General features: G+C 40.3%; 1 protein-coding gene across 1 annotated transcript in view; it reads right to left on the bottom strand.

Moving 5' to 3' along the window:
- Window positions 1-27,830, bottom strand: part of XKR4 (XK related 4) — a 427,619-nt gene that overhangs the window by 153,360 nt on the left and 246,429 nt on the right. Inside the window, exon 2 of the mRNA XM_037803273.1 lies at window positions 3,758-3,957. Coding sequence (XP_037659201.1) covers window positions 3,758-3,957 — 200 coding nt within the window. The remainder of the gene's footprint in view (window positions 1-3,757; window positions 3,958-27,830) is intronic.

The raw sequence follows: 27,830 nt of genomic DNA, 5'->3' as shown, positions 1-27,830 counted from the left end.
AAAATTTGAGGGGGATAGGCTGATCAGTTCAAAATCTCAATAATGAGCTAGTTGGCTCTCTGGGATTGGGGGTACAAATTAAAATCTCAAAAGATGAATTAGTTAGTGTTCTCGGATAGGCTGTAACCTCTTTAGTACCCAGTCAATGGGGAAACAGGGGAGGGACTTGCGAATTAGGAGTAGGAGATTTAAAGATCGCCATTCTCTTCCTCTGGCGCGCCAGTCTTCCATGTGTTTGGCTGGACGCCCTATCTTGCAAGATTGTAAATAAATTCTTTTCTCCTCCAAAACCAAGTGAGCGTTTATTCCCTTACAGGAACCGCTTTATTTCCGACACAAAGGGAGTGGAGACTGAGGGATATGTTTGGGAATAGCTGTGGTGGAAAAGGTTTTGTTGTATATATGTTTCCACAGTGAAAAGCAAAAAAAAAAAAGCAACTAAAGAAACCATGATAATTAAGTGCATATGTGATCCTAGGCAGGACTTAAAAATGGAGGAGAAAATGTTCAAAAGGATATTATTGGGACACAGAAAAAATTGGAGTCAAGACTGTAGACTTTATATTGATGTTAAATTTCCTGAACATGTATCATACTATGTCTGTGGTGAAAGTCTGGTATAAAAAGTGAAAGTCTGGTATAGAAAGAACTGGATGTTCAGGTTCAAGTTTCAGCTCCAGCCTGATTCCTGGTGTCAGAACAAGAACCATTATTCTACTTTCGGGACAGTCTGAACCCAGGAAAAATTTTGCTTCACCCAAACAGCTTTCCACTCGGCACAACAAGTTGACTCTGACTTATTTATTCAATAATTTGCAGAGCTGAGAAAGGATTTTCACAGCCAACAGCGATTTAGGCCTGCACCAACTTCCATAAAGCGAGTGCAATATGTAGCATCAGTTTTAAAAGGTCATAGTTCTTGTTTAATTTTCATATATTTTTAAAGGGGTGTTCTTCAGAGAGTAGTAGAGGGTTGTAACTGGGTTTAAAAAAAGGCAATTTTCTGTCTCTCCTGAAACGTAATAATTCTAGACATGGTCACAGATGGACCTAACTTGCAAACTTGGGAGAGATCTCTATCAGTTCAATGAGAACATTTTAGAGATTTTAATTAATAGCTATTTGCAAATACTTCACAGGTGTCATGCTGTTGGTTATTTGCATGCATAGCAGAGAGTTGTGTATTTACATTTAAATCCCAAGAACATTTTACTATTAAAGATGCATGAAAACGCATGTCGGCCTGGGCTCTTTTATCACATTTACCGGAGGGGAAAAGCTCTGTTATTGTAACGCACATCAATTTAACTTATAAGCTGGTTCATTTGCAAGTGGGATCATCTATCAGCCTAGGGCTGTGTTTAGAAACTCACTCCCTTAAGGCTGCTTTCTCTAGGAAATGCAGAAGGAACTGGTTGCCTGAGATGGTCATTTGCTCGAGAGTTTTTGTTGTTTGGCTGTTTGCTGTCAGGTATTTTGACTCTGGTCTTTTAACACAACCATCTACCCATGTCCCTTGCTAAAAAGCAGCCACAGTCAGATAACCTAGTGGGCTTATTTCTCATCTTGTTTCAATGACCTGCCCTGATCTTAGTGATCTTTGGATCAACCTGTCTTTTGGTTACTTGGGGAGCAATATGGAATATCTTTTCTGTATGGCCTTCTGAAATTTGACAGCAAGGCTTGCCTTGGCCAAAATGCGGACTGGCATGCAAATTCTGTAGCAAGCTTGGAGCTTTGTAGAGAAGCTGGAGAGACCAGCTGTCCAGAAAGAAGCCTTGACAACCTTAAGAACTACAAATTTTGATTTCCTATGATGAGGGTGAATAATCTGATAAAGGCTAAGGACTGCCTTTTCTTCATTTTTTTTTTTTCCTATGAAACTTTACATGAAGTTTTCAAACTGAAAAGATGATCTCATTGTGATAGACTCCCTCACTTGTCTTTCCTCCTCCATCTCCACTGTCTTCAGGGTAAAAATTTCTCAATGATTCTCTAAATCTTTTATGAAACTAATAGACACTAGTAATGCTGGGCCAGAAGAAGGTGGCTTGCAACTTTCCACAGCTTTACTTACTTTTTTCCTCCTTGAGAAAGTTTTAAATTCTATAACCACTAAGGATTTGTCAAGTTGTTTTGGAGATGGGCACTAGATTCTTTGAGGGAGATTTAGGCTGACAATGCCTTTCAATTTCATTCATGTCATCATTTAAAGATGATATTCCAAAGTATAGTCCTGACCTTAAATGCTTACCAGGAACACTCATGGATTCAAAGATGGACTAGATCAGTCAAAGCATTGGAGGCCACCCAGGTTGAACTGTGATCTTTCCACTTGGGAAACCCAGTCCCAGAGAGGTCAAGGGCCTCGTCCAGCGAGGGAGGGAGATGACCAGAGACAGAGCCTCCATGTGCCCAGCTCGTGGTCCACTACAACTAATTTACAGGGTCCTTCCCCCACTCCACTCCATGCTTTTCTGTTCTGTTTCTGTGCAAACACCCCACTTTCTCTTTCTTCCAATTTAATTGCTAGCTGTTAAGAGCCACACCCCATAGTTCTCTTTGACCCTTTCCTCAAACTTCTTGGACTGCAGCTATTATTCTACTCTGGAGTCAGGGTTGGGCCAAGAATCTCTGCATAACCAGTAACAGGCTACGAGTAAAGCCCCTACCTTTCTTTTCCTATACTATGCAAAAAAAAAAAAAAAAAAAAAAAAAAAGAGAAAGCCCCCAGTCTAGCTACCATGCTCCTCCTTATATAAAAAGTTATGAGGACATTGCAGAGATGTTCCAGGCTAACCAGATCACGTGTCAAATGAGAGCAAGACTGGGGTTGTTACAGCAACAGGTGTGCCTACAGAGAAAGGCCCAGCAAGGTTCTGCTGAGATTTAAACACACACATTACAATATATTAACTGTTTAACAACACCTATTTAGTTTCAAGATTAACAAATTACCAGACAACATTTTATCCTGAAAATGGCTGCCTAATCCATCATCCATCCACCCATTCGTTTACTTATCCACCCATCCATCTGTCCAGTCTTCTTCCTGCCTCATTCCAGAAAGGATTTGAGACAGCAGGCCCCAAGGAAACATCAGGCAGCTCTGCTATGAATGGAATAGCCTTAGTCATGAGGTTATGGAGCAGAACAATGAAACCCCAAAATATTAATCTGATAATAATATTCACCTTATAAAACTTGGTAGTCCATGAACCATATATTGTTAAATACAGATTTTTTTTTTTCCATGTGACTTTCTTTAAGTATTAGGTTACTCCCTATCATTTCTTTTTGGTATAAATAACTTTCACTCTGTCTCCTTCCCTCTCTCTGTAAATATATAAATATATATATATGATATATATACATTATATCTACATCTCTCTCTATCCATATCTATATTGATATCCATATATATCTATATATCTATTTATATTGCTCTCTTGTAATGTTTGGAAATTATTCCATCATTAAAGCCAGAAAACCTCTGGTGACCGTTTTCCCATACTGACCAAATATAAACTCATGATGATTTTTTTCCTCCTAAAAGGCAGTTAGAGAGCTATCAGTAAGCCATGACAAGTTATAGCAAAGAAAATATGCATCATTCACAAATTCAGGTGTAAAAGAGCAGACATTTTACACTGCGACCCATGCATCAAAGGGCGTTAGACCAGTTCCTTGGGTTGTGATAAAGTAGCCAGAAAATTGTTCCCCAAATACAGAAACCAAATTGCAAGCAAGCCCTTACCTTGGAGGGCCTGTAAGCTATGAGTCTGTACGATAATGCAGAGCTGCAGGACCAGCTGGGGGGCGCTTTCCAGAAATGTGGCTAGCAAATGCAGCATACTCACATCTGCATACTCATACACCATTTTCCAGTAAAACCTCCATCTGTCATTCTCCCCACTCTGTCGGCTTCGAATACCTAAGTATATTGTGTGGAAATATCTGGAAAGAAAACATGGAGAACAAGAGAGGGATGAGTGAGAATTTAACACTCAAACGCCAGGGCTGTTTTTCTTTACTGCAAGTTGTCATATGCAAGCACACACAACTTAGTGGCTTATGTTTTAAGGCCCAAAGTTAACAGTTTAAGAGTATCCTTATTCTTAAATGCTGACTGCAGTTTTAGTTCTCATGGAAGGCATTCCATTGAATTGCAGTAAGAAGAAGAGTAGGGTGAAAGAAATGTAAATGGAAACTCATATACAGCAGGGATTTGCTGCTTTAAAAATCTATATACATCCTTTCTGGTTTGTTCTCTGTATATTCAACAGCATGCATGAGATGAATTTCTCCTAAGATAAAGAAAGTCTGAAGGAATAAAATGCATGTGCTGGTAAAGCATCATGAAGTCCTTAAAAATTTATTTATTGCAAATTTTGAACATAAACAAAAGGAGAAAAAATAGTGGAATAAATCTGCTATAAAAGCAATCACCAAGATTAAGTAATTATCAAAACGCTGCCAATCTTTTTTCATTTATACCTCCACTTACTCTGGGCCACCAATTAGTTTGAAGCAAACCCCAGACCTCTTATTTAATCAGTAAATATTGCATTAAAATATTTCTAAAATACCTTAAGACCATAATTGTGATACCATTATCACACATGCAAATAACAACAATAATTCTTTGGTGTTATCCAATGCTGTGATCATATTTTCCTGGCTGCAGCCTTACAAAAGTACCAGCTGTCCCTCAGATGGGCATTCCCACCTCCGTATCCTGCTTTTGTGGATCCCATACCCTGGAATGACTCTCCACTCCCCTTACAATCCCTGAATTTCTACTCTATTATAAGGTGCAATGAGTCCTTTATGAATTCTCTCCTGCACCCTCTTCCCACTCAGGTAGAAGTGGCTATTCCGTTCTCTGTGCCCCAAATACTGTGATTCAGACTTTGATCAGGGAGAAATAATAGAAATAATTTTTTTTTTTTTTTTTTTTTTTTTTTTTTTTTTGCATTTATTCACTTACAAGCTCATCTCACATCCCAGAACATAAACTCCTGGAGAGAGGAAAAAAAATGTCATTTGTCTTTGTACCCCATGTCTCTCTCAGTTTCTGATGAATAGTAGGCACTTGATTAATTCTTGTCCTTTTATTCACTCCACGAGTATGCAGTGAGCACATGCGATATTTGCAATTTAAAATTTTTTTGGAAGGGAGATGGCAAGTCACTGGAGAGTCTGAGCAAAAGAATGATGTATCTGGCATGTATTTCTGCAGGATAAATGTGGCCATTGATGATGTGAAAAATAGAGTGAAATCGGGCAAGGGGGAAGTAGGAGTCCGTTTGAAGCCTAATGTGATAATAATCCAGGTGAGATGAGATGCTAGCTTCGCATTGGTGGTGAGAAGGCAATGGGGATGCCTGTATTCTGAAGATAGCACTGATATGTTTGCACGTTGAGTGAAGAAACTGATACACACTCAAACTTCCTTGAAGTTATCATAGATGTTTTACATTCAGGAGCCTGATGGCATTAACAAAAACAGTGGAGTTCCCACAAATGCTCCCTGAGCTTTTTTTGTTTTTTGTTTTTTTTTTCTATTTTCTCCTGGGGAGGAGATTATGCATGCTCTCAGCTCTCTGCTGTCACTGGCTAAAAAGCTACAAACAGTTCTCTCAGGCTTGTGGCTCCTAGGGGCTTGTTTTCTTCTGGTACAATGAAACACTTGTTTTCCTAGCGGCTTAAGGTCACAGTTAACCTGGTACAGCCCACACGCTGCTTCTTCCCGGGGTTGAAAACAGCAAGTATCTGGCCTCACAGAGTTTCACATAATAACACACACAATGAAGGCTTCCAATAATGCATATGCAGAGTTCCAACACCTGGGAACCAAGGATGGCCAGAAAAGCAATTTCTAGGCCCTGGATGGATAGCTTTAAATTGCCTCAAGTTTTGCTTACGAACAAAGTGCCCATCTAAATCCAGAGGACATGACAACAGGATTCCATGTCCTACGGTGAAGATTCAATAAAATTTCTTTAAAGCAAACAACGGAAATCCTCTCTAGAATTCCCACCTCTTGTCTTAAACTATAAAATTATAGTGTAGAGTCATAGAATGCTGGAGCTGGGAGAGATTGAAAGGTCAGTGGTGGAAGGTTTCATGGCTGAGAAATGTCAGGGCCAGACAGACATCCGGGACCTGCCGATGCCAAGTCCCACAGTCTTTTGTTACATTCATCCAGGTCTAATTATCCTGAACTCGCCATAAGCATAAACCGCTCAGACAGAATTCACTATGTTTCTTCTGAGTCTTGCCCGTGTTTCCTGCTGAGAGACAACAGGTGTGGAGGCTAAGAACTCAAGTTTCAGAAACAGAACAGAGATCCTATCTTGGCTCTGCCAGTTTCATGACTCTGGGGAATTACTTCAATTTTCTAAGCCTTAGGTTTCCCTTCTATAAAAAAGGATGATGATGAAGTAATTAAAAATATGACAAGGCAATGTACATAAATTGCCTTGTAAGCTGTCAATAAATGCTAGATGTCATTAGAAACGAGCTTTTTCTTTTCTCAGAAGTATAGTGGGGAGTGGCAATGACACCTTAATTTTTGGGTTTTCCTTTCAGCTGCCTGCCTGGCATCAAAGTAATCTTAAGACTGAAGGATAGGTGAGGGTCACCATAGCACAGAGAACTCAAACGCTACGGACAGTCATTCCCTACCTATCTTTATCTATCTATCTATCCATCTATCTATCTATCTATCTATCATCTATCAATCTATGCATCCATCCATCTTTATTGTTCATCTGTCCATATTATTTCTCTCTCTCTTCTATCATCGATCCATTCACCTAACCATACATCCATCAATTTCTGTTAGTCTTTCTAGAACAAAACTAGAATAAAATAGAATAAAACCACTCTACTGCTTGAAGAAATTTTCCTGGTAAATAATCACAAAGATGATAATATTAATTAAATGTTACATGTTGTGGAAAGTTGAATTATGCACCCCAATACATTAAGATACATGTTCTGAATCTTAATCTGTGTCCCTGTGGGTATGAACCCACCATAAAGAGGACATTGTGAAGACGTTATTTTCAGTTAAGACATGGCCAGCTGAATGAGAGTCGGTCCTAACCTGAGTTATTGGAGGCCTTATAAAGAGAAGGTCAGAGAGAGAAATAGGCAGTCAGCAGAAACTGGAAGAGCAGACAGAGAAAGGACAGGATGTTGCCTTGTGGTAACAGAAACCAGAGATACAAGCCAAGGAACCCTGAGGATCACTGGAAGCCAGCACCGGAACACAAAAGTCATCAAGGAGAAAGTAAATCTTGTCACTATCTGGATTTTGGATTTCTCCTAGCCTCAAAATCTCAATAAATTTCTACTGTGTGTTACTTGTGACAGCAGTTCAGGCAAACTAAGACTTGCATTAATATTCAAAATGTGTTTGGAAAAGTATGAGAATGAGAACTTGCTTGGTAAATGTTTCTTATTGGCTATGAAAAGTGGTGCCTCTAAGTGGCCATTATATTTAATTCTGCCAAGCTTGTGCTTGCTTTCTGTCACAGTTTCTAGCACACCATGGAAAAGAAGCCAAATCATCCCACACAGGGACAAAGACATGAGAAAACGGATACTGCAAAGCAATTAAAGTACCACAAGTTGTTGATTTAATTAACACTCTGCATTCTTGTTTCCTGAGTCATATAATACATTCATTGACATAAATTACTTCTCAAAATCTGATCCTTGAGCACAGGGCTGGCTCTGACAGAGAGAAAGTCCTTTCACAGCAACCATCATTGGATTTTAGTTCATTCCCTTAGGGCCAAGTAATGGTTAATTTCATGTGTTAACTTAGCTAAGTTATAGTGTCTACTGTTTGGTCAAACACTTGCCTACTTGTTACTGTGATGGCTTTCATAGATAGGATTTGCATCTACAATCAGTTATTGCATCTACAGTTGATTGCATCTATGATCAACAACAGAAACTTCCTTCACAAATATGGGTAATCTCATCCAATCAGTTGCAGATCTTAAAAGCCGGAACAGAGGGTTTCAGAGGTGAGAAGAATAATTTTTGCCTCAAGTTCAACACTGGCTTTTACTGGAATTTCCAGCCAGCCAGCTTCCCCTGGGGAATTTGGACTAAAGGCTTCAATTCAACATCACCTTTGAGTTTCCAGCCTATGTTGTCCTACAGAGTTCAGACTTGCTAGCCACCAAAGTCACAATAAATCAATTAATATATTCATACACACACACACACACACACACACACACACACACACACATGCACACACACAGAGGTATATTCTGTGGTTTTCTTTCTCTGGAGAACCCTGACTAATACAGACCACATAAACCAAATTTGATTCATCTTTTCTGCTACAACCTTTCAAATATCAGAAGACAACTCTAAGTCCCAGATATTTTCCTTTTTTACTTCTTTCCCTGCTGAAAGTCCCAGCACCTTCATTTTCCCTCACTTTATTTTCCCTCACTGTAAAGCCAAGAATTTGTTCTCCTCTAATGGCCTTAGACTAAGTTTCTTTATCACAGATCACCACTCCTATGCTGCTTGGCCACACTTTTAACTTACTTATATAAAACCAGTTTCTTTATTTTCCTTTGAGTTCATTTCTTTCATTCACTTAATGAATAACGTTTGCATATCCGATCCTAGAACAGAAATAAAGGGTGATATTTTTGACTATTACCATATCAGGACCCCCGGCAGAGGCAGTTGGAAGGGGAAAAGGTACTACTGGTGCAGATTTTGCACGTTCAGTGCCTGGAAGTCACTAAATCCCAAGGTTCCCTTCTTGCTTGAGGAAAGTTGACCAGAAAGTTGAAGTCTTTGGAATAATTTTATCTGTTTACAAATTCTAAACTTACCCATATACATATATGTGTGTACACGTGTGTATATATATAATAAATATGTATGTTTTGAATATGTAAGAGTGTATGATATATGCAGAACTGGTGTCACAAGTAATAAAAGTTGTGGTACAAAATATAGTGGGTATGATCTGAAGCATTTTTCAAAAAGCAACCTTCCTTTAGATGAGCTTCACGGAAGAGCATAAAATAAATCAATGTTTCTCAATTTAATGCCTGATTAATTTTCTGATGAACAGGTCCAGTTCTAAAGAGTAACTGTAGCCCTGGAAAAGTATATACGGTGTGTTAGTGCTTTGGTATTATTCTAATCCTCTTTTGTCTCATGTGTGGAACTGAAGAAAGATCAGATTGGAAATGCAAACAAAATTGGCAGAAATGTGGCTAGAGAGAGATTCAGGAAATATCTGTCAACTGGAGTAGCGCCAGTTTCTCTACCAAAACTGTTTTTGTGATAAATATTCATGGGTTTTTCTGTTGATTGCTCATATTGATGTAATTCTCCAAATTTCTTTGCATGGTCTTCCCAACTCACCTTCCTACCTGTCCAGTCTCAAAATCCTGGACAGTTTATGCTGCAGTAAAATGGTCATACTTTGATCAGAACAAAGGCATTTTCCTCCCATCTTTGTGTCTTTGCACATGTAGTTCCGTTGGTTTGAAATGTCTTTTGCACATTTATGCTACCTTTTCTTAGGACGGCTTTCCCTTTTTTCTCCATTTATATTTATGCTTTAAAACCTTGCTAATACACATCAACTCTGAAGACCCTCCTCAGTGCCCCTTGTCCCCCAGCACGGACAGAAGAATCACCCCCTGCACTCAGACTTGTGCCTACTTCTGATACTGTAGGTCCCTCACTATGTTGGAATTCTTTGCTTACATGTTGGCTTCCATAATGAGCCCTTCCTAAAGGTATGAATACTCAGATATTCCACAAATGTGTGTTGAATTTAATTGAACTGGGAAAAAAACCCTTAAATTTTATTTCTTTAGAATGAATTATTTTCCTGAGATAAATAGCCTACATCATATCAGTTTTTGCTTTCAGTTGCACACAATGGAAGTTACATATCACTAACATTCGTACTGGCAAGAATATTATACAACAACAGAATAGTTCTCTACTTTTGCTAAATCAGCAGTGATGGACATCTGAAGTGTTATACCATCACTTAGTCATGTGGAAATGTCAGCTTGGACTTTCCTCAAGTTTGTGTTTTGAAAAACAGTGAGAATCAAGAGGTTTTGCAATCCCAATTGGTTTTCCTCCATCTTTTCAATATGTAAATAGTTGAATGGGAAGGGTGAGATAGAAGAGAATCAATGAGTATTAGCATAGACATGTACTATGCACCACATATGTTCCCATTTATTTCTCACAACATGGCAAGAAGAATTTACCCCAGCCAAGTGGGGGTGAAAACACACATTTGTATTATTTTACCTCATGCCATTGCTACCCCCTGTGCAGGCTGAGCTGATACTTACCTACCAGTTGGAAAGCAAGCACCAAAGAAAAGTATTCAGTTCTTTGGCTTTTGTTACAAATTTTAACCACTGCCACACAATTCCACATTCCACTTCCACAGAGAATATGAAAAGAGGTTTGATTTCAGGTAGACATGGTTTCATAAAAATTTACAAATCAGGTAAGGAAATTTTATCCATGTTGGTTCTTTTCTGACTAGTAATAGCTCCTGTTCTAGAGACAAAGTATCAATGCAGAAAGCAAAAGAAGACAACTGTTAATATTTGTCATCAAATTCTGACAGATGAGGGAAAGATGCTTAAAGAAGCATCTACACTAGCCTTCATTATATTTTGTATCTAGCAAATTGCACAGGGGTTCTAGAAATAAATACAGAGTACGAGACCCATGAGTTCCTTTTCTACAGAAGTCTAGAATGATATGAAGAAGGGAGTTGTTTTCCAGAGAAGCAACGGTTGTATCACTGAAATTGAAGGACAGTTGATCTTACCCTCCCATGGAGGTTTTCATTTGTTTTTTTGTTTGTTTGGCTTTAAAATAGTTACCAGGCCAAGAGCCTTTGAGTAACTTCTTACAATAAGCTCCCTTAGGCTGTATTTGAGTTTCAAAAAGAGGTTTTGAAAGTCAAGTATCTTCTGTAAACCACTGCAGCCCTTCTTGCACCCCCATGAGACAGTAAGTATTTGGTGAGGACCCACAACATGCCAGATGCGAGACTTAAAGTCTGTGCCCCTGAACCACATGGGACGGAGAACCCCACTGACCACCAACAGCAATATGGCAGCATGTGGAATCAGCGACAGAAGGAACTTGAGAGGAGCTGAGGCCAACCTGTTGGTTGTAGACAAGTACAATGTCAACATTAGTTTTTGCTGTATCGCTTTCCATTAATGAACCTCATTCTGAATGCATGTGTACAATCGATCAACTAATTCAATAAATGTTTCCACTGCACTTTGTCCAATCAATCCGTGAAGACTGGGAACTAAGAATGCCTGACAGAGATGCAGCTTTGGGTGAGCTAGTGGGTGCTCCATTCTCTTGGCAGGTGGGCCAGCTGAGTCCATGTGACACCACGGATTAGCTTGTGAATGGTTCTTGGAGGCAATCTGCTGTGTGGACGGAGTGAAGAAAATCATAGTGCTCTACCCTCCTAGTCTAATCTAGATCCCTCATATTGCATTATAACCACATATCCATTTCTGCTTCTGGAGTGAGGAGATGGTTGATTGTCCAGTCTTATGCAATGACCCCTTGCATAAGTTGAAGACAAAGACCAAGCAGTCTTGTCTCCTTGGAACCTGTGTTATATTATCTCACTGAGAATATTTTCTCCCCACTTCTAGCCACTTAGCTTTGGCACCTGAGTTTCTTTTTCTGCCAAGAGGGGATTGGTGGAGAACAACCTCTCCTTCTTAGAGCTGTTATGAAGAGTACAGTGAGGGGATGTATCTAGCATATGTGGCTCAAAATAGGACTGTCAGCCATGTTCCATGCTTATGGATGTTCTGGGTTTATCCATGCTTATCTTTGTACCTGAAGAACTGAAGATGATTTTATGTCTTCCATTTGTCTCCTTTTCTTTAGGGATTTAATTCTAAGTGGTGTTTTTGTTACACTGGATTAGATTAGGGTGTCAGGCAATATTTTCCTTTGACTGATCTTCCAGAGGGAAAGATGAAAAAGATCATAACCCTTACTAAAAAACAAGGATATTTCTAGAGTTCTTGGATATCAAGCGATCTGGGTTGGGGAGGGCTGGTGTTAATGTTTTTCTTCTTAGGATTCTGATTTGCTGTGTTGATGAAAGAAAAATATCTCTGGACAGGGTGTAGGTGACCAGGGAAATTCACACTAATGAAAAGCCTCAGTTCTTTTCAGATATTCATATAGATGGCAGGGAGAATTCATAGGAAGCCATATTTACAGTTAAAAATTTAGCTTAGTTACCAAAGGGTATTATTTAAGAAGAGAAAAAAGTTTCAAAGTTTTGCCATCAAGGATGAAATATGTGCTGAGTGTAAGAACCCAGTGAATTAAATACACAGCTCTCATTAGTGCTAATGGGAGATGTCCCCAATGAGAACCTCCTCTGAAATGTCAATGAGCTCTGCCGCCTTCTCAATGTAAATATATTTAGAAGACATTTGGCCTCCTTACTGTATGACTGATTCATTTTCTGAAAGGGCCATTATTCTTTACTGCCTTGGAAAGCATGCTAATGGAACATGAAGTTTTACTCCCATGACAAAAGGTCGCTGGGAATCCTTCTGCATCAACTTTATCAACATAATCTCAAGGCAACTGCATCTTGACTTTGTGATTTTCTCAGCAGTTCTGAAGATGCATACACACGTGGAGATAGCTCCCTACCATGCCTGGCACAGAGACCCTCATACATAACCCACCCCACCTCCCACACAGAGGCTCACAATCAAGTCCAGTGGTTTTCTGAAGACTTAAATTGCATTTAAATTTTCAGCTCCTTCTCATCAACATTTTCCAAGTACAAAGAGCAATCTGGACTAAAGGTACAGCCTTCATTGCTACCAACTTCAAACTTAAACATAATATGGCAGAAGATGGAATCTTGGGAACAAAATCCCAAACACTGGGTATGTCAAGTATTATATAGCTGATATGTGTTTAATCTGAGAGTTGATGTGATTGAAGTGTTCTTTCCATTACTAGGGAGAAAATGAGGTGAGTATGATTTGTGTATCAGAGGGTCCATATTTATGACAAATACTTCAGTCCTTAAGTAATAGTTGGTCAGATAGTATTATCAGCTACTGATATATCTATGGCTGAATCAGAAATCATTACTAGCTATGAGGATAATATGCAAATATATATTCCAGTATTGAATTTTCTCTATCCTAGAATACATTAAATTATTTAGCTGTTAACAGATGTAATTTTTACTACCTGAAAGATACAGAGCCAAATCTGTGCAAAAGAGCTTTGGAGAAAGTACATTAAAAAACAGTGATTCCAGCAAACAGTATTTTTCTGTGTTACCTGGTAACAAGCAAAAGCTATTTGATTCCTGTGTGTGTGTATGTATATACGTATGTGTATGTATTTTAACCTCAACAATAGGTATTGTTACATAACAAAATTGTTTCATTTGTCACTTTAAGAAGTTCTTTTTGGATATGTTAAACATTGGGAACCACAACACCACATCATTTAAATACCAGAATATCAGGTTTCTGCCATCTCCAATTCTATGCTGAATAACAGGAAAATGACATAAAATTCTGCCCTATATTTTTATGTGGAAACTTTCTTAGTGGCTGTTGTTTTAAGAATAGATTGTAGTTCCCGCAAATCTTCCAAAGTGGGGAGGGGATGTGTGTTAAAAGGGAAGGAATGAAATCTGATGACTTTGCACTGGACAAGACCAGCAGGGATCACAGCCGTCAGCAAACAGCCTGGGTTCTCCCCACCCAAGGGGGCAGGGGCTGGAGCCTCCTCCTCACACCTGCCGAGCTTGTCCTTGGCAGAGCCCCGGGTGCACCCTGCTCAGTGGAGGCCCGAAGGCTCTAGGTTCAAGAACCACCATCCCAGGTACACTATGGGTGTCAGCAATGAAAAAAGAGAGACGGGAGAATATACTCAGGTTTCTCCAAGAACTCCTGGAATTGGACAAGGCCCATGACATTATTTCCTCGTTGACCACAATTTTATCCTACCTCCCTGCCCCAGGTCAGCACTGCTTCTAAAATTAAGGACCCATGAGTTGTATTTCCATGCTTTATCTCCTGCCCAGAGAAAAAGCAATTACAATTAATCTTGGCCATCACAGAAGAATACACTTCAGCAGTTAAATATCATGGTATACAGCATTATAAGTTATACAAAGTCAACTGATCCTCACTCTGCATTTGGCATTTGATAAATTTCACACTGATTTCCTTTTTTAAATACTTTGTGTGAAAAGAAAATTATTCTAATAAAAAATCTATGTTTATATTTGGTTTGTTTTAATTTTCACATGTAGCTCTCCTAAAAATATTATATATGTAGTTACTCTTCATGTATTTCCTCAAATTTAGAGGATGAAACAATACTTTCTCCACTAAGTAATTTCCTGTTTTGGGCAGCGGGGCCAGGGTGCTTGAAAGCCTTGGGGAAACAGGTGGGAAAGTTCAGTGAACATGGAAGGACTCTTCCACTTCTAGCAACTTTTTCCTACCCTTCAAAGGACCAAAAGAAGCATTTCCCCCAAAATACTCTTTAGTGCTCCTAGATATCTAATATTTTAATAGTAAACTGTGTATTTAAATGGGGAAAATGGCTTGGAGCAAATATAACAGTGATTACTATTTGACTTCGTAACTTTAATCCAAGCTCAAATGATGAAGAGAACATTGGCAGAAATTATTCACTTTAAAGAACAAAATCAGGTTAAACAGAATATTTGTTTTTATTATGGAAGAAACAGTAATTGCGATAGAATCAAAATCTTAATTTTCAGCTCTGTTCGACTTATTTGATAACAAATAAGGAAAATTCCAAGTGTTTGTGTCAGTGTGTGCTTTGGGGTAGTGTTTTATTCTTCTTAAAAGACAAGATGCTGCCACGTGGCTTGTTAATATTTGACCTTAGCAGACTTTCAAACAAAGAACATGAACATTTATAGTTTAAAAAATTAACCATTCACAACCACTAGAATGGCTGTTATTTAATAAATGGAAAATAGTAAGTATCAGTGAGGGGGTGGAGAAATTAAAACCCTTATACTTTGTTGGTGAGAATGCAAAACAGTGCAGCTGCTGCTGTGGAAAATGGTTTGGCAGTTTCTCAGAAAGTTAAACATAGAATTACCATATGACCTGGCAATTCCACTTCTAGGTAAATATCCAAAAGAACTGAGAACAGGAGCTACAACTAACGTTCATAGCGGCATTATTTGTAGTAGTCAAGAGATGGAAACAACATAAGTGTCTATCAACTGATGAGTGGATAAACAAAATGTGGTATATTTGCAAAATGTGGTAATCTACACAATGAAATATCATTCTGCCATAAAAAAGAATGAAGCTCTTATAACATATGACAACATGGATGAGCCTTGAAATAATGATGCTGTGTGAAATGTCAGACACAAAAGGGCAAATATATAATTCCATTTCTGTGAAACATCTAGAATAAGTAAATTCAGAGACAGAAAGTGGGTTACAGGTTCCTGGGGCTGGAGGGAGGGTGGAATGGGAGGCTATTACTTAACAGGTACTGAGCTTCATTGTGGGGTGCTGGGGGGGGGAGGGGCCATGATAGAGGTAGAGGAAGAAGAGGTGGACCCTGAACCCTTCATTGTGGGGTGCTGGGGGGGGGCCATGATAGAGGTAGAGGAAGAAGAGGTGGACCCTGAACCCTTCATTGTGTGGTGCTGGGGGGCTCCTGGGTTCTATCTGAAGGGTTCCTGCTAAAGCACGTCACAAGGAACAATTTCCCAGCTCCATACAATGCTTAGAGCCACTCAGGTTCAAATACAATCATTCAGCTTTCTTTTCCAGAGACTCTATCACTATCTATAGTATTATCTTATTAAAATTTTGTTAATCATTCATTCATTCTTTCTAGGGGAAGGGGAGATTCAAGCTGTATCTCTCCAGAATCTTGGCAGAATGAAACAATACAAGATGTAATGCTGTGGAAAGATGGGGAACGAAGACCCCAAGTTCTGGATGGATAGGCTCTAACACGTTGAGGTGCTTGTGAACCTGAGGCTTCATTTGTGAGCAGCTGCTCCCACTGCCCTGCGTCCTGGGAGCCCGCAGGTCTCCCCTTCCTCAGAGGCCATCACTTCTACCCCATGGGACAAGATTTTGAGATGAGACGGTCAAGGTTTTCCTGCTCCAAGCTCACACTAGTCTGATATCTATCTCAGTTTCACCCTAAACACTAAATTTCTGAGAGTGGGGAGATGGAAGTCTCCCCAGTGGCAGTTTTGGAGGTTAGGTTATCAGCTCAGCAGGAGGAAAGCACCCAAGCTTCCTCTGCAGCAGCCAGGCTTGAACCTGTGACTAAAATGTCATTTCCCTGGGAGTGACTCTGTAGAGAGGTCCATGGAGATGAATCTAGGATGGGTGGCAAGAAATTTCCACTTCATTATAGAAATAATTATTTCCTCTGTCCTATTGTTCAAACTCCAGGGAAAACTATCATGCCACAACTGTATAAGAATTTGGAAAATAAGATGTGAAAAACAAATGTTCTAGACATGGCAGGGGCTGATACTCTATCCCAACATTAGATTGAGCAGCATGCCGAGTGTCCTTTTTTTAGGAAAACCAGGGTTAAAGCTTGCATGATCACCTGCTATGCTAGCTGCTGTAAAGTTCTTCCCCCGAGGAATTATGCCTAAAAACAAAAGTTCAGACTTTCCAGAAGAAAAGTCCTCTCTGACTAAAATAATGAGTTCATTTACTCATTCATTCATCCACAAATATTTATGGAGCACAGGGAGGCATTCCTTTAGTCTCTGGGGGCATGGCAGCAAATGAAATACGCGCTTACATTCCATTGGAGGGGAAAGGTGATAAACAAAACAAACAAGTACAAGGCTAAATATTTTAGCTCATGATATAAATGTCAAGAGAAAAATAAGCATGGAGGAAAGATGAGGAGTGTTGGGTGCTTGCCAGCTTAGGTATGTGGCCAGGGAAATTCCCCAAAGAGATGAAATCGGGGTTAAAATCCAGAGGGGGAGGAACAAGCCTTTTTTGCTGAAAATCTGAGGGAGGGACAGTCCGGGCAGAGAGGACAGGCAGTAGGAGGCTCTAGAACATTCCAGGATCAGCAGGTAGGCAGGGTGGTCCCAGCGCAGCGGGAGGTAAGGTCAGAGAGGAGGTGGGAGAGTCTGATGACAAAGGTCCTGGGACGCTCTGACTGAACTGGCTTCTACTCTGATGAGGGGGAAGCAGTGAGGGGGCTTAGGACCTGAGAGGAGCAAGATCTGCCCAACATTTCACAAGGACTCGTCCCAGCAGCTGTGCTGAGAATGGAGGGAAGGGATCAAGGGTAGCATCAGGGAAGCCACTGCCATCACTTTGGCAAGTGACGATGTTTGTGTGGACTCGGGTGGTAGTGGTGGAGGACAAGGCAGATTCTGGGAATATATTCTGAGGACAGAGCTCATGGGATTCACTTCCGGGTCAGACGTGGGGGATAAGAGAAAGAGGTGTACAGGTTAATTGCCATATTTTTGCCCTGAGCTTTTGAAAAACTGAAAAACTCAGATGAGCAGGTGATGATGAGCTTTAGTCATGCTAAATTTGAAATGCTTCTTAAATATTCCTTTGGAGGTCTTGAGGAGGCAGATGGCTGGAGGAGGCTGGAGTTTGGGTCCAGCCTAAGGGATTAGTGGGAGTCATTACAGTATTTGAAGCTATGAGACAGGATGAGCTCATCCTTGATGACAGTGAACCTGCCAACCTCCACAGGCTTGGCCTGCCGCCTTCCTGGTGGGAGCGGGTTGTACACCCACCAAGGGAGATGGTTTTACTTCAAAAGTCATGGTGCCTGAGTGTATCCAATCGCCTCGGGGCAGGGGGTCTGGCTTCTCCCAGGGGAGTGTGACCGCTCAGAGGTCTCTCCCTTCCCAAAGCCCTGAGCAGGGAAAGAGGGCCAGTTGTCTACCTAAGGAGGGGGAGGGTTATTCAAACTGGAAGCAGAAAAGTGAACAGTGCAGGGTTGAAATTAACGTGACAATAAGGATCCCACAGTGTGCTCTCTTAGATGCAATTCTGGTGACAAAGTCACAGTCAACTTTAGAAAGTTATTCCCTGTAGAAGAGTCAGCAATGGCCTCGCCACCCCTTAACTGGACAGGGAGGAGAGGAATCCCAGCAAATCCAGGGAGCAAGCCTGGGTTAGGATCCCAACAAGCCTGGGTTGGGGTGCTGGGATGTCCCTGGTCCCCTGGCACTCCCTGCCCCAGTAGACACTGAGGGTTTTCTCTCAGCCCATATGTGGAGCAGGCTGGAAGGGCTGGGCTTTTTGCCCTTGGCCCATCCTCCGCCCCAACCAGAGGGAATGGGAGGATAAAGACCCCAGCTTCCTCGCCCATCAGGTGACATGAAGCTCAAGTGTGAGCTCTGCTATCTCGCAGACTTCCCAGAAGGATCGTGTCCCAGCTGCCCTCAGTGGTAGCTGCTCATCAACACACACTTTTGTGGCTGCCTTCCCTTCCCGATCTCACTCCCCCCACTCCCCTATCAGTGTTTTCTGGGATCACCTCCAAATCACCCACTTACCCAGAAATCTTTATCTTAGTTATAGCACAAGTTCATGGCAGCACCCCTCAGTGATGTACATAAATCCTGGGACATAAATCCTCCCCAAATACCACTGATATCATATCCATGCCATGCTCAGTAACCCCCAAATGGCTCCTGCTTTCTCCCTGTGCCTTGATTCCTCGGCTGAGGTCTCCAGATGGCCCCTTATCAAGTCCAAATTTGCAGGTTATCTCATGTGTTGCAATGCAGTGTGTGCTCCACGCAGATCTGCCAGACCCGCGTGCCCCATTTCCTTCCTCCCTTGGTGTCTGCTCACTTTAGTTAGCCCTACATAAAATGTTCAACCAAATCCAAGTGCCATTCTTCCAGGCTCAGCTCAAGCTGTCCCCAGCTCTGTCCTTAAACCCTAAGAATCTACTGAATTTAACAAAAATCTCAATACCTGGTGATTCTCTAACTCATGAATGAAAAACCAGTTCATCTTGCTTATAACTCTAATCCAAGGGAGGTGTTTTGGTTTGCTAAAGCTGCCGGAATGTAATATAAAAGAAATGGGTTGACTTTTACAATGGGGATTTATTAGGTTACAAATTTACAGTTCTAAGGCCATGAAAATGCCCAAATTAAGGCATCAAAAGGAGAATACATTCTTGGAGGAAAGGCTGCTGGCATCCAGGGTTCCTCTGACACATGAGAAGGCACATGGTGATGTCTACTGGCCCTTCTCTCCTGGTTTTGATTTCAACAGCTCTTTCCAAATGTCTCTGGGCATCTCTCTATACTCTCCTGCTTTACCTGCATTTTGTCCTCTCATAAAGGAATCCAGTGAAGGATTAAGAATCATCCTGAATGGGCTGGGTCACATCTCAGTTGAAACATTCTAACCAGAAGGTCCCACCTATACTAGGTCTACACCCACAGGAATGGATTAAAAGAACATGGCATTTTCTGGGGTACAAAACAGCATCAAACCAGCACAGGAGGTGACTACTGTGTTGAGGATTCTGAGCTGGAGTTTGAGCTCCTGTGGCATCTGACATTTGATGAACAGTAGTGTATGGCGCAGGAATATGCTTGAATTTTTTTCATGTGTCTTGACTCTCTCACTAGATTATAAACTCTGGAAGGTGGTTATTCTGTGGTATAAATTTTCTTTCTCCTTTGTGTCTATCCAACCCATCAATCTCAACTTAGATTCCTTAATCCAAACTTAAAGCTGAATTCAGATAGATAAGATAGATAGATAGATAGTGTGTCAAGAACCACCACCACCACATGCATGCTATATGCCACTCATGTTCAGCTAAAAGCCCATCTCTGGCAGCCGGCAGTTCACAGTTAGTTATGTATGCAATTGAGTATAATGGATTTTAAACTATTTTTTTTTGTCCCGGTCTTTTGTCATATCATATTTTATTACCAACCAGTACTGCCTAGCCAATTTTCTTTTAAATCACAAAATAAATCATGAGAGAATGAGCAAATGCATTCATTCTTTTGGGATATAATTTGAGCTGTTCTAGTAATTTATGAACTGAAATTTGTACAATGTGCTTTGGACTTAATTCAGCAACATCAGTAGTCAATGATACTTGATTTTGTTTTTTTTATATTGTAGAGGAAAATCTGACTGATTTCGTGCTTTATTTAGAGGAGGGCTTTAGTTAAGGAAAACCAATAGTAGTTAAAATACAATACATTCTTGTATTTTCCTGAACTTCTATTGTGGTTTGTGAAAATGTAATTCATGATGATGTATTAAATGTTAAAACCAATATATGATTTAATTTAGATTTATAGGCCAGCTTTGCCGTAATTTACTACTGCACAATTTCCCTTATTGATAACTCTTAGCCTGTTGCATAAAAAAAGAGTGCCACATCCTTCCATTGTTTTACCATAATTCAGCATTTAAACTGAACTTGCCAATGTTAAAATAACGGAAGACACTGGGCGCCGAGACATGAGCTTCCAGCTTGGTTTTGAATGCCAGCAGAGGGGTAGTCGGTGGGACTAGTCTGAGAATTCACTAGAACTTGAGAAGTTTCAAGATTTACTCCTGCCTTTCAGCCTTCCAGGATGAATGCATATGACCAAGTGAAGGGAACTGACAATAACTTTCTGCCTAAAATCCACAGAGAGGTCCTGGGTAAAATGCTTTCTGTACGTCTTCTTAGTCAATCTTCTCAGGAGCTGTGTGAAGGTGGTGTTATCTACTCGCTTTGACTCAGGAAGAATCTTCCTCATCAGAAGGTGTTACGGATTGAATCAGGTGCCCTACAAAAGACATGTTCAAATCTTAATCCACATTCCTGTGGGTGTGACCCCATTTGCAAATAGGACCTTTTGAAGATGTTATTATTAAAAGCATGGCCAAATCGACTCAGGGTGGGAATTAATCTGTATGACTGGAAGATTTATAAAGAGAGGAAATTCTGAAGCAGTCAGTCTAGAAAGCCACAGGAGAAGACCACGGACATTGCCATGTGATGGGAAGCAGCAGTGGAAGTCAAGGAACCCCAAGGACTGCAGTAAGCCAGCACCAGAACACCGCAGATTTTGGGGAGAAAATCTTGATTTTGAACTTCTAGCCTCCCAAACTGTGAACCAATAAATTCCTGTTGTTAAGCCAACTTGTTATGTGGTATTTGTCATAGCAGCTTGGCAAACTAAGACAGAGGTCTGGGTAACTGACAAACGTCACACAGCAAGGGAGCAGTTGAGCTGACCCTAGATGCCATGTCTGTCTGTCCCAAAGTGGGTGCTTCTAGACACAACCAGATCCAATTCCGCAAGGTCCTAACATTGCCAAAAACCTCAGGTTTCCAGTCCAGAAAAAGTCAGGTACCCATGACTAAATTGCCACTTGGTCTTAATAGATTAAATTTTTATTCCAATGAGAATTGGATCTTTAAAATGTGAGTTTCTGGGAGGCAAGGCTAGGGTTCCTCTTAGAGGACCCAACATCAAGCAACCTGCTTGCCAACAGCTACATGAAACCCACCCATTTATTTATTGCTTGGCTTTGTCACAAACAACTATGATAGTTCTTGAACATGTTTACCATTGACTATAGAAATACAAACCACCAAAATATCAAACCCTACGGCTTGACCTGGTTGAGGAGCCCCAGATTTGATATGTTGATGAGGGATTCCACTTGACTCTATCTGCTGTATCCCACCCCACCTCACATTCTCTCAGGGCAACGATAGTCCAGCGGTGGCTGAGGTAATGGGCTTTGCACAGCACATGGGGCAGCGCCTCATCTGAGCTGCAATCTTCCTCTCACTCTTTGCCCCAGGACTTCTCAGAAACAAGTTAGCAATACTTGGGCACTAACACTCTGCAACCCTTCAGCAGGGGAGGGTCTGAGTCACTAGAAAACTGCGCTTCCCCCACGTGCCCACGTGGTGACCAGCTTGATATCGCACTCAACACTGACTTTCCCTCTTTCCTTGTCTTCCACTCCTGTTCCCCTGGAATCACTTTCCAAAATAAATGCAGGCACACCAGCTCTTCTCAGGCTCTGCTTTCTGGGGATGCCGAGAAAAGACATTTACTATGAGTGAATTTAGAGTTTTACTTTTTTTTCAACCAGGACTGTGAGGGAGCTGGGCTATGAAAGTGACAGTTGCCCAGATTAAAGACACAATTTTTAAAACAAAATTTGGGAGGGCAATTAGCATTTTGGAAAAAAAAAAAACAAAAAAAACAGGCCCTTTTTAGCAGATCTCTCTCAAATCCATGTGACTTTCCATTTTCACAACTCCTGATGAAATTTTCACATTTTTAACTTATTGCTCAATTAACTTTGTCATATAGGGCATGCCAAATCCGCTCGACTATTTCTGTAATCAGTTTTCATTTCTAGACAGCTCACGCAAGAGACAATACAGATGACACGCTGTTCATATCAAAAAGAAGTCAGTTCATGTTGAATATGACAGCAGGATAATCAAATGTTAAATGTTTGACTTTCTTATAACACAGTGAGGAAAATAACCTGCCTTTCCTGTCAAAAATAAGAAAATTACTTATCCTATTCTCAGAGGGACCACAGGAATCAGAGCCAAGAAAAGCTAGAAAAGGGTCTTTTTTTAGAAAACCTTAATCCAAGGTGTTTCCATGATGTTTTCAGGTCCTGTGAACTTTTTGGAGCCTGACCCTTCATATCTACCTGTTTATTAAAACACCTGTTTATTCCATCTTTGTCCCCTCCCCACTACGTATGTTCTCTCTCACCCAGTCTCTTCTGCCCTTTCTCCCTTTCACTAGCTTCTGTCTTTTCATCCCCTCAATTTCTCATATGATCTGCCCTTCCTTAGATGTCTTCACTTTCCCAAACAAGCACTAGCAGTGAGGAGTCAGAAAATACCCATAGCCTGGTGCATTTTTATGTAGCCTTCATTGCACTTTAAAGATGGTGATTACTAGTTGAGAAACATCACCTTGATTCACAAAATACCATAAAAGAATGTTAAATTCCAGGCAAGCTCTCTTAAGGTGAATGAAGAGCGTGAGGAAAATACCAAGACCGGGGCAACAAAAAGCTGTGATTTGATTAATGAGGTATTCTAATTCAAGAGTCCAGCTTGGGTTTCAGAAACCCACTTGTTGCCATCCCTAGGGGTTATACTTTCTGTTCTGATGAAGGGCAAATCTTGGTGGTAGAAACCACTAATGTCCTTCTCAATGATGAGACTAAATTGGCTTTCCATCTGGTATTTTCCACTGAATTGCTGAATATACTGATATCCATCGCGTCCACTGTTGGGTAAGAGCTTGTCATGATGTAACTGCATCACACAGAAATGCTTTAGACGTAAACAGAGAGCATAAAGTTTAAGGGATGCATTCAGAAAATGGCAAGATTTCCACTAAAAATGTGTAAATTTGAGATAGTTTGCTTTATGGGATCCAGCTATGAACTAGCTGTTTTCATTAGCTTGTTTCTCTGATGATAGAATGAATGTTCATTGTGAGCCTACTATAAATACACTTCTATGTTAGTGAGAGACCCAGAAATGACTAATAAGCATTCTTGACCTCCTGGTGTTTATAATCTATCAATAGAGAATGGTATAGTGTATGCAAAAATAATTATTAATCACGATTTAAATATACTCCTTTGATCCCCAATTCCTTCAACCCCATAGACAACCTTTGAAAAGAGTTAAAAACCTTTTCATGTAGAAATAATTTCAGATTCACACAGAAGTTGCAAAACCAGTACATTGCATTTTCATGTGATCATCATCCAGTTTCTCTCAATGTTAATATTTTATGCAACCACAGTAAAATTCTCAGTATCAGGAAACTGACATTGAAATTGGTATAATGCTATTAACTAAACTATAGACCTTATTTTGCTTGCACCATTCTTACAAGCATTCCTTTTTTGTGTGTGTACTGTTCTATGAAATTTTACCATGCATATGGATTTGTGTGACCACCATCACAATCAAGATATAGACCATGCCTAAAAACTTCCTTTGTGCTACTCCTTTACAGATACACCCACCTCAAGCCAACCCCTGGCAACCAATGATCTGTTCTCCATCACTATAATCCAGAAACTTAGAGAATATTATGTAAATGGATTAATTCAGTGTGAAATATTTTGAGACTGGATTTTTCTCACTCAACACAATGCCCTTGAGATCCATCCAAATTGTTGCATGTCTCAATAGTTCATTTCTTTTTACTGCTGGGTAGCATTCCACTGTATAGATGTACCACAGTTTTTTTTGTTGTTGTTGTTAATCCATACACCCTTTGAAGGACATTTGGATTGTTTCCAGGTTTTGATGATTATGAATATAGTGCCTATAAATATTCAAGTACAGGATTTTGGGTGAAGACAAGCTTTGATTTCTCTAAAATAAATACCTAGAAATGGGATTGCAGGTTCACATGGTAAGTGAATGTTTGACACTCTCAGAAACTTGACATTGGTCTTGTGCTTGTTCTGTTTGCATGCAACTGGTTACTAAATGACATTGTGTTGAAAAATATCATTCCTTTCCTTACTTTGTCTACCCAGCTTTTAAAGATACATAGGTATTATTTTTAGGATTCATAGGTATTGTGATAACGTATGTCTACTCCACATATGGGTTCTTGGTTTTAATGGTTTCATAGTATTACAAGGAAGCTCTTGACTTCAAAGAGCCCTATAACAAGTCATTTTGTAGAGCAAATGATTCTTTGAAAATTTATGCATCCCACAAATTATTTCTTGAGTGAATTTAGAATTCTATTAGATTATCTTCATATAATGTGTATCTTTATTGCCTCTGGATTTGCTTCATCGTTTTACATTTTGGTGACACATTTCCAGGTAATAAAAGCAGCTAAGTTGATAGGCCATGCGCACTGTGAAGGCCCCATGTTTCCTGGGAACTTTCTGGAGTTTACAGCAGCAGGGCTGCCCACACTGTGCCTGGAGCAGCTCCACACACCCAGGCCCTTCCTGCAGGTTGCTATCAAGCTCAGAGCAGCTCATCCCAGAAACAGCATGAAGTCACCAAGGAGCAGTATCATCACCAGCCAAGGGCCTGGGAAAATTACCCACAGGCCTCAAGTACATGGTTTTCACAAAGGACTATAGGTCATATATCTTCATCCTTCAACAGGCATGCAAGGGAAATTTCATGTTTTGGTGTAATCTTCTCATATGGAAAGGGGTAATTCTAAGAAGGACCCACAGGTTTTCTATATATCTACACCCGCACATATCTCAGATAATCAGGACATCATGGGCTTTATTAAAACTTCTTGAAAATTCTGGAAAACACTGTTATAGGAGGTTGGCATTTATGGTGATAGCAGGGAGCTGGGAGTGCAGAGAGAGACCTCGGAATATTGTTTCAGTAGATAAACCATGGGCGTACATTGGGTTTATCTGGAGGGTTTGATAAAACAGAGTGCTGGGCCCTATCTCCAGAGTTTCTGATATAATAGGTCGGCGATAGGGACCAAGAATTTGCTGATTTTTCTGGTCTTGAACCAAGCATTGGGAACCACTGCTATAGATGCAGTGGGATCGGGACCCAGCCCTGAGCTCTAATAAAGCCTGATTAATATGTGCATTTGTGCCAGTACTCCTGATTTGATTTGCATCTTCCAGACTCACAAAGGAGTGTCATAATGTACTTGCAAAGTCATTTTCCTCATATTTAGCTTATGGCAGTAGACAGTTCTGTTCCTCCTGCAGAGTCACTTCTTGTGATTACCAAATACTTGAGCTTCACCATTCTGGGCCATTAACTCCCTCAGCCAATTATCTGTCCTCAAGTAATCCCCTCCATGACCATTTCTAAGGTTTAAGTAGGCGCTGTTATTCTTTTCTCTTTCTTTCCCTTTTCCTTCTTAAAGACTGTGTAACAAGGAATTGCTCTCCACGGGCCGTGCTCAAAGCCTTTGAAAAATGCAAATCTCTCCAGCTGGTCACTTATGAGCCAACTCTTCAGTCAGTGCCACACCCTCCCCTCTTGCTCTGGTGAAGAGCACTGATGGAGTGTGTTGAAGGAAAGACCCTTTATGATGAGGACGTTCATGACCCCTGCTAGGAAACTGATGAGCCCAGTTGTGGATTCTAGCAGAAGGAGCTTGGAAATGGATAACTCAGGAATATGGAGGTAATGATTTCAAAAAGTTCAGAATCTCTATGGAAGGGCTTAGGGTGAGCATAACTTTGTTACTGCTGAACTCAATCACTGGGTAGAAGAAGCAACTCTTCAAATGAATTACATTAAGAGGATTTACATGCTACTTAATTTACCCTGGACCAAAAAATATATATATATATGTATATGTATATGTATATATATATGTATTTATAGAATAGCATGTCTTTCCCAATGTTTTACTCTGAGACAATTCTGTAGTAACACAAATGATAATTAATTGAGGGTTTACCATGGGTCATGTATCCTATTAAGCCATAATGGACATTTTCTCATTTAATCCTCATGTCTCTGAGAAAGAGTCAATTAGTTCCTCATTCTTCAGGAGAGGAAAGGGTAACTGTTCAAGTGAGATGGGGCAACTGGAGAAAAGTCACACAACTAGGAGGAGTCATATTTGGGCTTTACGCTCAAGTCTGTTTGATTACAACGTCTGTGCTAACTATTTAGCCCTACTGCCTCATTTATTTTTGTGACTGGTTTTGAGGGACTTGAAATATTATATGCTAATAAAAAACATCAATAATGTCTTATTTGGTTCAAAGATGACAGTGATCGTGATGATGATGATGGTGATGATGATGGTGGTGGTGATGATGATGATGATGGTGATGGTGATGGCGGTGGTGGTAATAACTTATTTTAAAACAACATCCAATTCATAAAGTCCTTTCACATATATTCTGCCATCACTTAACCCTGGAATTCCCCCTGTGAATTAGTTATTATTCCCATTTTCCAGACATACCCTAAGGGCTGAGAAGTTAAGTGAAAACCAGAAGGTAGTAGAGCTCATACTTACACCAAACATCATACTTTATATCTAGGATCTTCCATTATGTCATGTCGCCTCATGACTGTATAATTTTTGATGGTAAAACAATGGGATTTATTTTTGTGACAAAGCCTTATCACTTAAGAGCCAACTACCACATGCAACTCTGGACAACCTTAATGCATCGTACAGAAAGAGCAAGGGAAGGAGGTTCTGCAGAGTCTAGGAAGCATAGTTTGGTAAAAAGAAATTGTCTAGTATGCCCAAGTTCCCTTTTATTTAGTGTACAGCTTTTATTGCTTATTATTTAGTCAATGTAGAGTATTTATGGAGACTCTGTAGGCTAATTTGGGACTGTATGTCCCCTCTTCTCCTTAGCAATTTCTCTATTCTATTTCTCTCCACAGACTTTAAATACATCACCTATGAGTTCCACCATCCTTGAGCAAGGGCAGGGGGAGGTTTAGGAACGCAACTTTCATGGAAATGCCATAATATTAAATCAGGATTGCTATGAAGTTTCAGCACATATGCACTGAGGCCCCACATTGTCCAGGCTCTGATCTGGGCATGGAGACGGCTGTGAGCAAGAGGGTCAGTGCCCCTTTGTCTAAGGGTATTTGTGGGCTAGTGGAGGAGAGACTATGGACAAATACATGGACAAGATAATTTCAAAGAACAGTGATTTCTATGAAGAAAAGAAAACAGAGGGAGTATGTGAGCTGGTGCTGGTGGG

The sequence above is a fragment of the Choloepus didactylus genome, chromosome 14, assembly GCF_015220235.1.
Source record: "Choloepus didactylus isolate mChoDid1 chromosome 14, mChoDid1.pri, whole genome shotgun sequence".
NCBI lineage: Eukaryota > Metazoa > Chordata > Mammalia > Pilosa > Megalonychidae > Choloepus > Choloepus didactylus.
The sequence above is the reverse complement of the archived record's forward strand: the minus strand, read 5'-3'. Positions and strand labels throughout refer to the sequence as shown.